Genomic DNA, 16182 nt, shown 5'->3' on the forward strand with positions numbered 1-16182 from the left:
TGGCTCACACAAGCCAGTGAGTGGTAGAGCCAAGATTCGGTCTCAGCGGTTCTTGCAGGATGAGAAGCACTCAGATGGGCATGGGAGGGGGCTTCCACGATGATTGAAAGGGCAATAGGGAGCCAGGGGCGTCTCTGAGAGGGAAGGAGTGAGTGCCTCCCACCTGCCTCCTTTCAGGGAGTGGGGCTGTGGTCAGTTAACCTTATTTATGGCTTGTATCCAATATGATGGGCTGGTGCCCAACCCTTATATGTGTTAAATATTTAGATTGCACCCAGTCATGGTCCAGGGGAGAGATGACAGGGACTAGACCAAGTGAGGGTGAGGTTGATGAGGCAGACGGATTTGAGGAACGTTTATGAGGGACATAGATTTGGCATCGCCCCATGCTGATGTTCCCAGGCCCCCACCTTCCTTTGGATACTGTTTAAACCCCATTTCAGCTGGTAAAGGGCCTGGCAGAGAGGAAGTGGGCCTGCCCTCGGGAGGGTTCATGGGGGCTGCCCAGGAGTTCAGGGCTTCTCCCTTGGGATGTCCTGGGCCCTCTCCTCCCCTGCGGACCCCCGGCCTCCCCACCTGCAGGAAGAGGGTCTGTGTCTTCCCACAGAACCTGCCACAGTGCAGGGCCCCGGTCGGAGAGAACAGGATGCTGTGGGCGGGCACCTGTGCGTAAGCCACGCGCTGCTCCTGGGATATCAGCCAGATCATCACATCAGGGAGGCTCACCTGGGGCTGCCAGACGGGAGAGCGTCAGGCCCGCGTACCAGCCCCAGGACCTGCTCCCCAGCCAGCATGTCCAGCTCTCACCTCAGGGAGCACGGCGTTGAGGCGGTACAGCCAGCCCTCCACGGTGGCCACCATGTCCCTGGGCTGGGCTTCCTTGGCCTTTTGGGTCAGTTCCCGCAGAAGCAGGCTGCGGAGCTGCCACCTCTTCTTGTCCAGGTTAGTGGCTTTGGGCTGATCGGTCATGCAGGGCAGAGGGCGCCTGTGGCCAAACCAGGAGGGAGGGGGCTGGGCCTCTGTCCCATCTCACCATCTCGCGACCTCCCACTCCATATCAGTGCCCTTCTTAGACCTGAGGTCCTGCTCCACTCCTGCTGGCCTGAGCCAGGGAGCCCTGCCCACCTCCCTTAGGAAGCCTGCTCACTGGGGGCCTGGCCCCTGGGTCCTCATCCTTCCCCCTCCAGCCCTCCGAGCCCCCGCAGCACTCCAGGCCTGTGCTCAGGACCTCCTCATAGACAGGGGTGTGAGCCAGGAGTCGGGGGCCAACCCAACCCTGGGGAGTAGAGATGGGGGTCCAAGGGGGCTGCGGGGCCAAGAGAGGCCTTATAATGGCTCTTCCAAAACAGGCAGAGCCTTGAAGAGGGCCTGTGGCCAGAAGGAATGGCAGGGGAGAAGGTGCAAGCCGGGACTGAGCAGGGCTTGTCTGGAGAACAGGGAGAGGACTGGTCTGGTAAGAGCACTGGGCATGGATGTGGGGACAGCAGGGATGGTGCTGGCTGGGGAGGTCAGGGCCTGAATAGGGGAAAAGCAGCTCTGCTGTCTCAGGAGAGATCTGAGCAGAGCTCCTATTTCTTGATGTGTGTGGTGGGGAGCGGTATGGAAGGATGGCAGCAGGGGTTGCTCTGTAAGGTCCTGTCTGCACCCCCAGTCCCGCCCTGCGTCAGCCTGGTCTAGCCCAGCCCTAGCCCCGGGCGAGGCGCTCCCCACTCCTACTTGCAGTCCTCCACCAGTTCCCTCAGCAGTTTCTCCCACTGGGGGAGCAGAGCTGGGTCCCTTGGGTTCCTCATGGATTTCAGGGCATCCAGATTGGCTTTCTGTCCAGTGGTAGAGAAACGGCAAGTGAGCATGGGGCTCATCCGGGACAGGCTGCAGGGCTTGTTGGCCCAAGATGTTTTCAGTCAGGATTTGGGGACCTTTGAAGGGTCACATGGGGCTCGGCCCAAAGCTGTCACATGCCCTTGCAAGGCTAGGATCGTCACACCCCCTCCCCTCTGCCCAACAGAAGAAATGAGTGGCAGGAAGGAGCCAGGATGGGTCGGGATCATGAAGGCGTTACAGAGTCCTGACCTTAGGCTTCCCTGCTGTGGGCACGGGAGTCACTTCTGAGGCAGAGGCACCAGGTGGCTCTCCTGCCTAAAACTGTTCAGTGGCTTTCCTCCTTAACAGATACTTAAGACCTTTTGTGATCTGACCCTTCCCAGCTTCTCTGGCCTTATTTCCACATCACCTCCATGCCCCCACCACCCCCGAACTTCATAGCACCATGGCTTTGCCCATTGTTCCCTTCTCTTCACCCCTACCATGCCCCCAGCAAACTCCTCACTCTTCAAGACTGCTCAAAATGTCACCTCCTTTTTGAACGCCTCCTCTGACTATCCTCTCTTCATCTTGCCTCCCCCACCCCCAACCTCTCTGCCCCTGTAGCTCTTGGTACTTGTGTCTGCATTGCAGCCCTACTTGCCCCACATGCTGACTATATGCACATCTGACTTCCCTGTGGGTGAAGACTGTCTACTCATCTTCATGTCTTCGGTGCCTATGCCCATGTTTCCATCTCAATTGTCATGCATGAGGATGCTGAGTAACTGGTCTCCTGTGACTGTGATCCATTTTCCCAAGTCTCCCATCAATGACCCGGGTCCTTCCCTGCACTCCATCTGCCCCCGTGCCACTCACCAGGCGGTCCCGAGTGAACTGGAGGAGGTTGAGGCAGTTCATGCGGAAGCTGACATCCTCCCAGAAGGAGGTCACAGCCACCATGGGCTTGGTGTTGTACCAGGGCACGTAATGGTAGATGTTCCCTGAGATACAGAGACACATGCGGTGGGACTTTAGGGTTAGGTCCCCCCACCGTGTCCCTTCAGTGGACCTTCCCTGGGCTACTTCATTCCTGTAGGATGTGATCTGCTAAGCGTCCTAACTGGACCCCTGCCACCGGAGGGTGGGCTGCGGGCCTCTCCTAAAAGAGCTAGAAGAACTTGTACAGGATGCATCCCAGAGAGATGAAAAACAGGGAGGGGGGATTTTAAAATCGGAAGAACAGAATGAAAGGTTCCATAGAGGACAGAGTGAATTCGAGGAGGGATAGAAGAGGCAAGGGGAAGAGGTGATTTTCAAAGAGAAAGTATCTTACAATTTTTCAGAATTATTGGAAGGACACCAGTTTCAGAGCCTGGCACTGAGTGAATCACTGGAATGATAAATAAGCAGAGGTCCATGACTGGGGCTCTCAGATATGAGTGTGGTGATACCAGAGGGCAATTTCTTCTGCTGCTCTTGGACGGTGTACAAAAGCAACAAGGAGAAGGAAAATAACTCCATTTTCAGCAAAACAAGGAGACAGAGAAAAACTGCAGGCTCAAAATATACATAAGGACTGCCAAAAGCAACTGTGAGTGCCTGAGTAGCTGCAAGGGTGGGAGGGTGACAGAAGTCCCCTGGGGAAGTGGGAAGCTCAGCTTGATGGAAGCAGAGTACAGAAAGTGCCAGCAAAAACAGCCCCAGGACGTGCTCGGGACTCAGACAATGAAATGTGAGCCGGCAAGACTCAGACAATGATTAGAGGAAAAAACAAAAACACCCCAGCAAGAAGGGCCACCTAAAAGGAAGCCCAAGGGAGATTGGACTCTGTAGACAATTCAATGAGAGGCACAGCAATAAGAAAAGTGACCCAAATAAGATGGAAACAAAGAGCCACAAAGGATTAGGGAGAAAATGACAGATATAGAAGAAAACCAAGGAGAATTGTTAAACCCATAAACGAAGCCCCTAAAAAACCTAAACGATGGAACAGAATATTTAAAAATATAATTTAAGAAAACTCACGTGGGAAAGGGATAGTCTTTTTAACAAATAGTGTTTGAAAAATCAGATCCTTGTACACAAATTAATTCAAAATGAACATAGAGCTAAGTGTCAGAATTAAAACTGTAAAACTGTTAGAAGGAAAAATAGGAGAAAAGCTTCATGACTTTAGGGTTAGGCAAAGAGTTCTTAGATATGACACCATAAAAGAAAAAAAACTGAACTTCAGCCAAATTAAAAGCATTTGTACTTCAAAAGGCACTGTTAAGAAAATGAAAAGACAAGCCACAGACCATTCGAAAATCATATATTTGATAAAGGACTTGTATCCAGAATATATAAAGAACACTTACAACTCAATAAGACAAATAACCCAATTTAAAAATGGGCAAAAGATTTGAACAGACATATACCAACCAAGAAGATATATGAGTGACTAATAAGCACATAAAAAGATGTTCAATATCATTAGATATTAGGGAAGAGCAAATTAAAACCACAATTAGATACCTGTCCACAATAATAAATACATTAAACAAAACGTAATAACAAACACTGGTAAGGATGTGGAGAAACTGCAACCATCACACATCGTTGGGGGAATGTAAGATGGTGCAGGCACCTGAGAAAAGTTTGGCAGTTTCTACAAAAGCTATTCTACTCCTGCAGGGAGGAGGGTATAGCTCAGTGGTAGAGCACATGCTTAGCATGCACGAGGTCCTGGGTTCAATTCCCAATACCTCCTCTAAAAATAAATTAATTAATTAAAATAAAATAAAATGACCTCCCCTGCCAAAAAAGTTTTTTTTAATTTTTAAAAAAGCTTTCCACTCTTAAGTATATGTCTACATAGAGACTTGTATACAAATGTTCACAGCAGCTTTATTCATAATAAGACAAGAAGTAGAAGCAGAAACAATGACCCTTAACTAATGAGTGGATAAACAAATGATGAATGGTATGTCCATACAATGGAAAACTATTTGGCAATAAAAAGAATGAAGCACTGATATATGCTACACCATGGATAAACCTCAACACTATGCCAAGTGAAGGTCAGTTGTAAAAGACTGCATATTGTCCAATGCTGTTTACACGAAATGTCCAGGAAAAGTAAATATACAGAAACAGATGTAGTCTAGTAGTTGCATGGGCCCAGGGAGGGGAATGGGAGAATGACTACCAACAAGCATGAAGGATTTCTTTGGATGATAAAAAGGTTCTAAAATGGGGCCCAGTGATGGCTGTCCAACTATGTAAACTTACTAAAAATTATTAAATTGTACAAAACAAGTGGATTTTTATGGCAAGTATACCACACCACTAATAAATTACTAACAAAATAAAAGAAGACTTGAATCTACATACTGAAAGGCACACCATATGCCAGGGAAAACTGACCTCAGAGGATGAACACTTGGCCACATCCTATTGAAGTTATTGGACTTTCAAGATAAAGAAGGAAGCTTTGGGCAGCCAGACAAAAAGATGAAGAAATTTATAGGAAAAAATATCAGAAAGATAAAAGGCATTCAAATTTAAGAAACCACAAACTTTTAGAAGGAAATATGAGAGAATTCTTTAATAAATTCGGAATGGAAAAGATCTTTCTCATTATGACTCAGAAGCCAGAGGCCATAAAAGAAATAGTTTGAGTGCATACCAAAAAAAAAGTCTTCATGGAGAAGAAAAAAAACCAAAAAACAAAAATCCTAGAACACCATAAGCAAAGATATGAGACAAATAAGGGAAAAATATTTACAGCTCATATCACAAAGTCCTAATCCCCCTAACATATGAAGGAATCCTAGCAATTAATAAGAAAATGACCAACATCCCGATAGAATAAAAGAAAAAAACATATAAACAGTCAATTAACAGAAAGGGAGATTCAAATGACTTTTAAACGTATGAAAATATGTCTAACCTCATTTATAATGAGAGAAATACAAATGACAACTACACCAAGATACCATTTTTCACTTATCAGACTAATAAAAATCCAAAAGTTTATACCAGATTTTGATAGGCCTTTCACACATTGCAGGAGGGTAGACTGGTGCAACATTTATGGAGGATTACGTATATTTTGGCACAATAAAAATTTTAAAGATATTATGAACAATTTTGTGCTGAGAAATTTGAAAATTTAAATGAAATTAATAACTTCCTAGACAAATTAAACTTGCCAAAATTGACCTAAAAAGAAACAGAAAAGCTGAATAATCATAAAGTAAAATAAATCCGTATTTAAATCATTGCAGAAAAAAACCCATCAGCCTCATATTTAGAGGTGAGTTCTGCTCAACCTTCAAGGAACACATGGTTCCAGTCTTGCCCAAATGTTCCTAAGGAGTGAAAAGAGGAAATGCTACTCAATCGGTTTCATAAAGTTAGCATAACTCTTATATTAAAGCCAAACAAGGACATTACCAGAAAAAAAAATTACAGATCAATCTCACTCATAAATATAGATGCAAAAATCCTAAACAAAATATTAGCAAGCCAATTCCAGAATGTATAACAAAGATAAGGTGAAAATGCAATTATACTATTATAATTGTATTACATATTATATATAATAATTATATTATTGTATGTGAAGTTGTATAATATTAACTCAAGGTAGACTCTGAAAAGTTAAGGATCACTTAAGTAATCCCCCTAACAACTAAAAATAATCAAAGATATATAGCTAGTAAGTCAATAGAGGAGACAGAATGCAATACTGAAACCAAACCAAAACACATCTGATTAAAACAGAAGACAGGAAAATTCCAGCAGTCTTTTTTTTTTTTGTAGAAATCATCAAGCTAATGCTAAAATTTGTACGAAAATGAAAAGGAACCAAAATAGCCAGAAATTGTATTATTTTGTAAAAGAGCAACCAGGTTGGAAGGCTTATACTACCTGCCTTCAAGACTTGCTCTAGAGTTACAGTAATCAAGACAGTGTGATATTGGCATAAAGAGAGACAAGCAGACCAAGGGGACTGAAAAGAGATTCTAGAAAAGGTCCAAAATAGATGGTTAACAATTTTCACTAAAGGTGTCAGAGTAATTCAATGTGGGAATGAACAGTCTTTTCAACAAACGGTGCTGAACTGGGTATCTGTATAGAAAAAAAAAAAAAAAGAATCCTGAGCTTTTTCTCACATTATATACACAAATTAAGTCAAGTTAGATCATAAACCTAAACAAAGGAGCTAAACCAATAAAGCTTATAGAATGAAACGCAGCAGAATATCTTCATGATCTTGGGGTGGACAAATATTTCTTAGATTACACAATTTACTACTCTAAAAGATAAGATAATCAACAAATTGAACTTCATCACAATTAGAAACTTTTGATCTTCCAAAGACACTGCTCGGAAGTGGAAAAGTCAAGCCACAGAGTGGAGGAAAATAATCAGCAGACCGTATCTGACAAAGGACTTGCATTCAAAACATACAAGAACGCCTACAATGCAGTATAAAAAGACAAACAACCCAGGGAAAGAGAGGCAAAATCTTGAACAATCCCTTCAGAAAAGAAAGAAATGTGAGCATGAAAAGACGCTCATAGCATCAGTGATTACAGAAATGGAAAAGAAACATCACAACGAGGTTCAGCTTCACAGCCATCTGAATGACTCAAATGAACAAGAACAACAATACTAACAGTTGGCAAAGATGTGGAGCAAATAGAACCCTCAAGCATTGCTGGGGGCTTGTAAAATGGTGCAACCACTTTGGGAAAATGTTAGGTAATTTTCTTTCAAACCCAATTCCATTCCTAGGTATTTACCCAAGAGAAACGCAAGCACATTTCCACAAAAAGATTTGTATAAGAAAGTTCATGGCAGCTTTACTCATAATACTCCAAAACCTGAATCAATCTAAATGTCCATAAACAGGGGAATGGCTAAGTAAACTGTCATATTCATATAACGGAATTCTATCAGAAATAAAAAGGAGCAAAATACCAAAATATGTGACAACACAGGTGAAAACACTTGGCTGAGCTAAAGAAGCCATAGGAAAAGGGTGCTATATGTATGATTTCATTTATATGAGGTTGTAGAACAAGCAAAACAAATCTATCGTGAGAGACAGCACAACAATGATTGTTCCTGGGGGGCTGGGGAGATTAACTAAAAGGGGCATGTAGGAACTTTATGGGGTAATAGAACTTTCTACGTGAGGTGGTTACATGGATGTATGTGTTTGCCAAAATTCATCCAACTGTACACGTCAGGTCTGTGCATTTTACTGTTTGTAAGTAATACTGCAAGAAAAAAAGCCACCATTCAGAGAACGAGAAGCCCCAAACTTGGAGAAGATATTTACAACACACACATCTGACGAAAGATTTTTCCCAGAAAAAATAGTGTCCAAATTAATAGGAAAAATACAGACAAATAGAATAATGGATAAAAGATATCGATTGGCTTTTTACAGATGAGGAAAGACAAATGGTTATAAACATATGAAAAGATGCTCATCCTCCATTTATAATCAGCAATATGCAAATCAAGATCTTGTAAAATACCCACCGATTGGCAGGAATGAAAAGGCTGAGCAATGTCAAGTACTGATGAGAACACAGAGAAATAGGAACTCTCATATTATGCTGATGAGAGTGCAATTTGGTATAATTATTTTTGCTTTGAATTTATCTTCCACTCCTGGGTATATAATTTAGAGGAAGTCTTGCACTTGTGACCAAGAGACATATACAAGAATGTTTACAACAAAATTATTATTGTGGAAAAAAGGAGATACATCCTAAATGCCTAGATATACCACATAATTTGTGGTATAATCATGCAGTGGAATATATACAGAAATGAAAATGAACTTCAGTCATGCATACCAATATAAACATTTTAATATTGAGAAAAGCATGCAAAATAGATGAATAGAGACTGAAAGGTTACATTTACATAAAATGCAAAAACAGTATGCTGTTTAGGGTAGCACAGGTAGGTGGTAAAAATTAAAAAGAAAAGCAAGGATATGATTATCACAAGACTCAGGATTGTGGCTATTTCTTGGGTAAATGGATCTGAGAAGAGCATACAGGGAACTTCTAAGATGCTTAGATAATTTTCCAGGTGGGGAGGGCATAGCTCAAGTGGTAGAATGCATTAGCATGCACAAGGTCCTGGGTTCAACCCTCAGTACCTCCTCTAAAAATAAATAAACCTAATTACTTACCCCTGCCAAAATAAAAATAATACAATAATAAATAAAATATTTTTAAAAACCCCAATTTTCTATGTTTTAAGCTAGGCGGTCAGTTCATGGGTGTACATTTTATTATTCTTTAAACTATACATATATATTTAATATACTTTTTGTATAATTTCATAGTTTAGAAACAAGTAGTCCATTCTAAATGAAAGAAGCAGTCACCAGGGACCAGATACTGTGTGACTCCATGTGTATGAGGTGTCCAGAATAGGAAACTCTAGAGAGACAGAAAGTAGCTTAATTGTTCCCTAAGGCTGGGGAGGTAAGGGAGAAATAGAGAGTGACTTCTAGTGGGTACAGGGTTTCTTTTTGTGGTGATGAAAATGTGGTAAAATTGACCATGGTGTAATTGCACAATTCTTTGAATTTACTAAAAACTATTGAGTTGTATACTTTATATGCATGAATTGTATGGTATGTGAATTAAATTTCAATCAGGCTATTCTTAAAAAAAAAAAAAGGCAGACAAGTGAGATGCATGGGAAAGCTCTCAGTGGGTGATGAGATGCTGGAGATGACAAAGATGGAAATGACACAGCGTTCCTCTAGAGCAGTGGTTCTCAAACTTTAGCATGCATCCAAGTCCCCTGGAGGGCCTGTTAAAATACAGGTGGCTGTTCTGTTTTCTGATTCTGCAGCTCTGGGGTGGGACCAAGAGTCTGCATTGCAATCAGTTCCCAAGTGCTGCTGCTGCTGCTGCTAGCCCAGGGGTTGCACTTTGACGAGTGGTACTTTACAGTGCCCAATATAAGTGTCCAGTAAGTACACATTCAATGAAAGGATGGATGGGTGGTTAATTGGATGCTTGGAACAGTGGATGGGTGGTAGCTGGATGGATGAATGAGTGGATAAATGGATTAATGGATGGACAGAAGGCGGGAAGATGAGTAGTGGCTGGTAGCTGCATGGATGGATGGGGGTGGTTCAAAGTCGTAGGAGAGAAGATGGGGTTGGGAAGTCCTAGTGTGGAATACATAAAGAAGGACTTGAAGTCAAAACCTAGTTTCATTTCTTGTCGTGGGTTCACTACCTACTAGCTATGCAGGGTTTGGCAGGTTATTCACCTCCGTGAAGCTGATTTTCCTCACATGTGAAATGTGGGTTAACAATGCCCATGAACATTCCATGAGCTAATACCCTTAAAAGGGTCAAGCACGGAGCCCAGGATGCAGTGGCTGCTCTCTGCAGTGGTTGGATCTGACTCTTACCATCATATATCACTGGGCTGTACTGTGTGGTTGAGACAAGAGGCTTGTAACTCAGGTCCATCTTGTTTCCATAGTGGCCAATGCTGACCTCGAATTGGATCAGGTCCTTAAAGTTGGGCATCATGGTACAGGAGAGGAAGATGACGCACAGCCCATACTTTTGGCGGTTCTGGTGCTTCTAAAACAATAACCCCCCACACCCCCAGTACATAAGCCAAGGGATGGACAAGACTGTAGAGACAGGCATGGAGGCAAGCCCAAAGTTCCCTGTTTCTTTCAAAGCCATCTTTGCTTCTCTTTGGGGTGAGCTAGACCAATGCTGAACCCCTGACCCCTACAAAATCTGCCTTGACCCCCATTCACTGATCAAAGGAAGTTCATCCCAGGACCTCCATCACCTGGCTCCCTCTACTTAGCCAGCCCTGGTTCCTTCTCTTCCTGAAGTCAGGCAGGAGGGTCTTCTCCCTCTTCAGCCTGGATCTGAGTTGGGCTACCCCACCTCTACCCATGCTGGGTCACCACATCCCTCTCCTTTTTGCCTAAACACTGCCCTCTGATGAGACTGACTGTGGGCATGGGTATGCAGTGGAGGATGCACACACACACACAAATCTGTTCTTGGCCCTTCTCGAGCCACCTCCTCCCACCACACTCCCGTCTGCTCTGGTTCTCTCTCCATCACATTAGCCCCTCTCTCATTTCTGTTGCCAACCTCTGCCATACGTTTGCATTCTCCCAGTCTGTTCACTAGCTCAAATCTCCTGTCTTTAAAAAAAAAAAACACCCTCCTTTTCCCCTCTAAGCCCCTTATTTAGCTATGACTTGAACTTGTCTCCTTCCATTCTGCAGCAAGTTTCTATGCCCTTGCCTCTATGCATCTAATTTACTCTCCTCCGATCTATTCTTAACACTGCTCCTCCAGCCCTTCCTGCCTCAATGGCCCTCCTTAGCCTTCAGGAAGAAATCTAGACTCCTATAGAACGTCTCTTCTCCTTAACTAGACTACACATCTCTTAAACCGAAACCTTAACTTGTCTTTACTAGGTTCCCTGACCTCCTGGGACTTGGCACAGCAGGAAGCCCCCCATATGGGCTTAGTAAAGAGTCAGTAGATTGACCAAACTTTCTCACACCCCCAGAAGTGCATTCCACTCGTGGCCAGGGCCTTTTGCAGTGTCAGGAACGGGACTCACAGCAGACTAGGGGCCGACAGAGGGGCTCTTTCTTCCTGGGTTACCTATTTCCTATTACCTCTATACTGATCACATCATGGGAGAGATCCTTCATCCTAGTGTCTTGATGGGACTTGATGTGGGTGATTAACTCCAGGAAGACTCGGCCTCGATAAGCTAAACCATCCTTAACAGTGTTGGGAATATTCTAGGGTAAAAGAGAGGAAAACGGCAAGAAAAAGGATGAGAAAAAGATCAGGAAAGTCTGCCCTGAATCTTCGGTAGCAAAGACAGGGCTGTCCAAGAACTTCCTCCGTAGGGCTGACCACACTCCCAGGGAGGAATTCCAAAAACCCCGGTCACAGCTGTGCCTGGAAACCTCTGGGCCCTGAGCCCTCTTCTACACCCTTCTTCTTCCTCTAAATGCATTCTACCTGCGGGCCCACCTGAAGTACCCTGTTCCTCCTAAAAGCTTCCTGCTTGGAGGAGACTGATAACTACTGAGTTATCCCAGCCCGGCCAATTAGGGCACGCCTTGCCTCCTTGCCAACAGTGATTGGTCCAAGGGGAGCACATGTGACCTAAGAAGGCCAATTAGAATGCTTCCCTGGCCTTCCCTGTTAGAGGCTTCCACCGCCCTGTTGGCTGCAGGGAGGCGGGACAGCCGAAAGCGTGAGTCCCAGGCAGAGGTAAGAGGTGGAGTGAGAAAGGGAGAGCCTCCTAATGGCACTGAGGTCCCGGTTTCCGAGGCTCTTTCTCACTCGGGGTCCTTCCCAGCCCTGTTCCCTTCTTTTACCAGTTGGTTTTCTGGCATTTACCACTGGTCTTGAATGACCCAGCGCTTTTACACATTTACCTGTGCTGTTCCTTTTGTGTCCTATGTCCTTTCCACCTGCTGACACACTTACGTGGGGTCTCATCTCAATGCCCCTTCCTCAGTGAACGCCAGGGCGCTCCATCTATTCCTTTCTCGTGCCACAGCACATGTCCCGTGTCTATATGGCCTTTTATGTACAGGCTTCAAGTCCTCTACTAGAGTGTGGTGGACAGAAACCACGGCCCGGCCCTCCCTAGGCATCTCCCAGGCCCGGGCGGCTTAAACATGGTTGGTTTTACCTCTACTGTTCCCTAGAGCTGACATGAGAAGCTTACGGCGTCTTCTTCCTGGATCCTGGAAGAAGCCTTTTTACCCCCACGGAGAGTCAGGAAGCTGGGGCCAAAGCAGGGTAGGAAGCCAGAGAACATTCCTGCAAGGGGAGAGGGTGAGAGGGGGCGGGGCCCGGGTGGGAGAGGCGCGGGGGGCGGGGCCGGGGCTTGCTTGCCTTCTATTTCCGCTCCCGTGGACGAGATCTGGTTGAGGGACAGGCTGACTGTCCCGATCTCATTCCGGCACTTGTTTCGGGGGCTGGACAAGAACACACCCCTCAGGCTGAGCCCCTGACCCGGCTCAGATTAACTCCTCCCCGATGTGTCTTTCAGCCTCCACCCAGTTGCTCACCAGTCCAGGACTCTGAACTTGATGTAGCTGGAGAGGCAGGGCAGCTGCAAGGGGCAAGCGAGAGCAGCGGTGGGTTCCCGCCCAGATGGCCTGGTCCCCGCCGAGACTGAGAGCCCTTGGGAAGTCCTGGGTCTGGGTCAAGGCCTGGCTCAGTTACCAGTGAGCCTCTAAACACAGTCCAGAGGGACTGACCATGGGAGCTTACAGACCTTAGGCTCTGGGCCCCTCACTGCAGGGCCCTTTGCAACGCCCCAGGAGAGGCTGGGATTGTATCCCATGATCGTTTTGTATTTTCATTCTTAAAATAGCCCCATCATTGCATAAGATTCGGGACCAGGGAGACCTGGGTCCACCTGACTGTGGACCCCACCATCTCAGTCCTCATACAGCCCTGCAGTCTGGAGGCACGTTTACCAGACCATCTCATGGGGAGGTCGTGGGCCTGGAATGTCTTTCTTACATTTAGCATTAAACAGTGGGACGTCTATCTCCTCAAAGAGTAAATCATAGTAGCTGCCACTCCAGGAAGGGTTTCTGTTGTCCACTGGCCTGTCCTGAATGATCTACGTGGATCACTAAGTGACCCCTCCCAAGGACCTCACAAGCAAGGTGCTATGATTATTCCCATCTTCAGACAGGAAAACTGAGGCACAAAGAGGCTGAGTTCCTGAAGTTCTCAGGGCACATGCAGAGCTCCGACCCACTCGGCCCAGGGAGGCCTGTGGTCATCTGGATGTACAGCCAGGGAGTGAGGCCCAGAGAGGGACTTGCTTGAGGTCACACAGTTAGGGATAGAGTCAGGATTGGAACCCAAGCTTCTGAGTCTTATCTCTGCTCTGTCTTCAATTATAAGGACAAAAAAATCCATGTAGAAAACAGAGCTGCTGGGGTTGAGGCCCCACATCCGCTCCACTGGGGCCTCTTCTTAACTCACAGCTGTCCCTGGGATGCAGCTGGGGTGCGACTGGCCCCCTCCCTCCACCCCGTTCTCCACTCTCCTGGTCCTCCCCTCGCCGTGGAAGCTGAGGGTCGTGGAAGTGGGGAACGAAAAGGCTTTCCAGCTGTGCAGCTGGTTAGTGAGCTATGAGGAGATGGCCCAGGTTAAGGAAGGATGCCAGAAGTGGCGTGATGGGAGCCACTGGGCATCTAGGTCTTCCAACGTTACACATCCTCCAAATTCGAATTTATGGCAGAACCATCTTTTCATCCATCCTTGAGAAGTCTCCTCCCTTTCCCAGTTCTGTGCTTCAGCTGCCCTCCTTTACCGGGGGACCTTGGACTGTTAACTGGCACAGGCCATTTTCAGCCGTGCGCCCCCTGCAGGCTGCCTTGCTGGGGTCTTGACCAGCTGGTCTCAGATGCTACTTCAGCATGAGGTTCACATCTCCCTGCTGCATTTCCAGGGGGCTGGCGGCCATCAGGCCTGCACCAAATGGCCCCAGTCCTGGAGACTGTGTCTGCGGGAAGTGGATGAGGGTCCAGGGGGTGTTTGGACATCTTCAAACATCAGAAGGCCTCTTTCAGGAATGAAAGGGGGCCTGGCCTGTGCCACTGGTTTCTGGGCCTGAAGGAAGCTGGACATGAGGGAGGACTTCCAAGGCCCTGAGCATCCACAGAGCATCTGAGGATTCCGGCCATGAGCATCATCATGGCCAGGACAGGGGGAAGGGGGCAAAGGTGGAGGATGGACTAGGCCCTCCCTAAAATCTCTTCCTACTTTAAGAGACTATAAAATCACCCAAGAGGGTGGGGATTATGAAAAATGGTTAAAAATGATGACTCACCAGGAAGCAGACTAATTTCACGTCACACAGGTGGGAGGTATAGGGAAAGCAAAATGCTCTCTGCCACACAAAGCTGTCCCCTCGCACTCAGGAGAGCGCTCCAGTTCCCTCACACACTGCTTGCTCTTATTTTACCCATAGCCCTTAGGAGCCTGGTGTGGAGTTAAAAGGCAATCAAGGCTCTCCCAGGGCTTCAAGGAAACTGGCACCCACACCGCTGACAGGTGACTGAGAAGGACTGAAAGGTTAGAAAAAGCAGACTGCAGAACCCCACAGAGAGGAGCATGCTGGAGCATTTCATGTAGGAGCAGATGGCCCCACACTTCATGTAGCCCAGTGTAGAACTAGGCTCCCACAGGGCCTCTAAGCCACTAAGAAGAAGCTATAATTATATTCAGGGCAGTTTGCCTAGAAGATAGGAAAATGCATAATACAATTTAGAATAAATCTTTAAAGTGATTTTTTTTTAATAGTATGTGGAAATGGCGCGTTTAAGTTCTCTGCTATGTCCTGGGCTTTCTCGTGCTCCCTATCAGGCAGACCCCCACCACCACCACTACTGTGCTCCGTGGCCCCTACATTCCATCCATCCTGACCCCAACAAGCACCCAAACTCCCCTTCCATTTATAGGGCAGGGGAAAGAGAGCAGGTGCGAGGGAACAGTGATACCTGAATCCGGAAGGTCAGGATCTGGTTCCATATCGGGCTCTCGGTTTCGGTCTGCACGTGTGTCTTGAGCTGAGAACACCCCAAAGCAGTGTCAGTGCCAGCCTTTCCTCGCCTCCCTCCTCCCTCCACTGGCCTCACCTCCAGGCCCTTCTGGTCCAGCCCACAGATGGACGCCGTCTGCAGCGCAGGGCTGGTCATGGGAATCCCTGGTCTAAAGACACTCTGACAATTTCTCACCAGCTACAACTCCAGCCCTTTGAGCACCTGCCATAACATTTCTCCTAAAGTCAGCTTTCAATGGACTTAATTTTTAAATAGATCCAGGGTTACTAACCTTATTACAGAGAGTGCAAACACAGAGATTTTGTTCAATAAACTCTAAGACCCCAACAGAAAAGTCAGCAGCAATGATGCTGTGGCATCAGCCCATGCTGGTATACCCCTTTCCAAAACATCACTTGATTTCATTTTTAAATCTAGCCTTATTCTAAGCAATCATGTCAGTGAAGTCAAGGGTTAATTGGACTGGTTAAACTTTTTAATATACTCTAGGAAAAACACAGAAATATTAAAATTTTTGAAAAATGTGTGCCACTACTACCAACAGCATCTCACTTACCTTCCCACCACTCGATGGGAAATAAAAACTTAGTGTGGTGGTTTTAAAATATGTCGAAAAATCCTTTCGTGCTCTCCCCCTCAAAAGATTTACACTAATATCCCTCCCCTTATGTATGGGCTGGATTTACTGACTTCTTCTAATAGGTAGAAGATGGTGGAAATGATGGTTTCTGAACTCTAAGACAA

General features: G+C 46.0%; 1 protein-coding gene across 1 annotated transcript in view; it reads right to left on the reverse strand.

Annotated features, from left to right (window-relative positions):
* FER1L5 (fer-1 like family member 5) overlaps positions 1 to 15573 on the reverse strand; it is a 31350-nt gene extending 15777 nt beyond the window's left edge. Inside the window, 12 exon segments of the mRNA XM_074354474.1 lie at positions 577 to 732; positions 808 to 985; positions 1717 to 1817; positions 2680 to 2804; positions 10252 to 10429; positions 11503 to 11631; positions 12576 to 12670; positions 12746 to 12828; positions 12922 to 12965; positions 13856 to 14002; positions 15376 to 15444; positions 15514 to 15573. Of these exon segments, the coding sequence (XP_074210575.1) occupies positions 577 to 732; positions 808 to 985; positions 1717 to 1817; positions 2680 to 2804; positions 10252 to 10429; positions 11503 to 11631; positions 12576 to 12670; positions 12746 to 12828; positions 12922 to 12965; positions 13856 to 14002; positions 15376 to 15444; positions 15514 to 15573 (1365 nt within the window).
* Positions 15574 to 16182: the final 609 nt, after the last annotated feature.

This window comes from Camelus bactrianus, chromosome 28 (genome assembly GCF_048773025.1).
Source record: "Camelus bactrianus isolate YW-2024 breed Bactrian camel chromosome 28, ASM4877302v1, whole genome shotgun sequence".
Lineage (NCBI taxonomy): Eukaryota > Metazoa > Chordata > Mammalia > Artiodactyla > Camelidae > Camelus > Camelus bactrianus.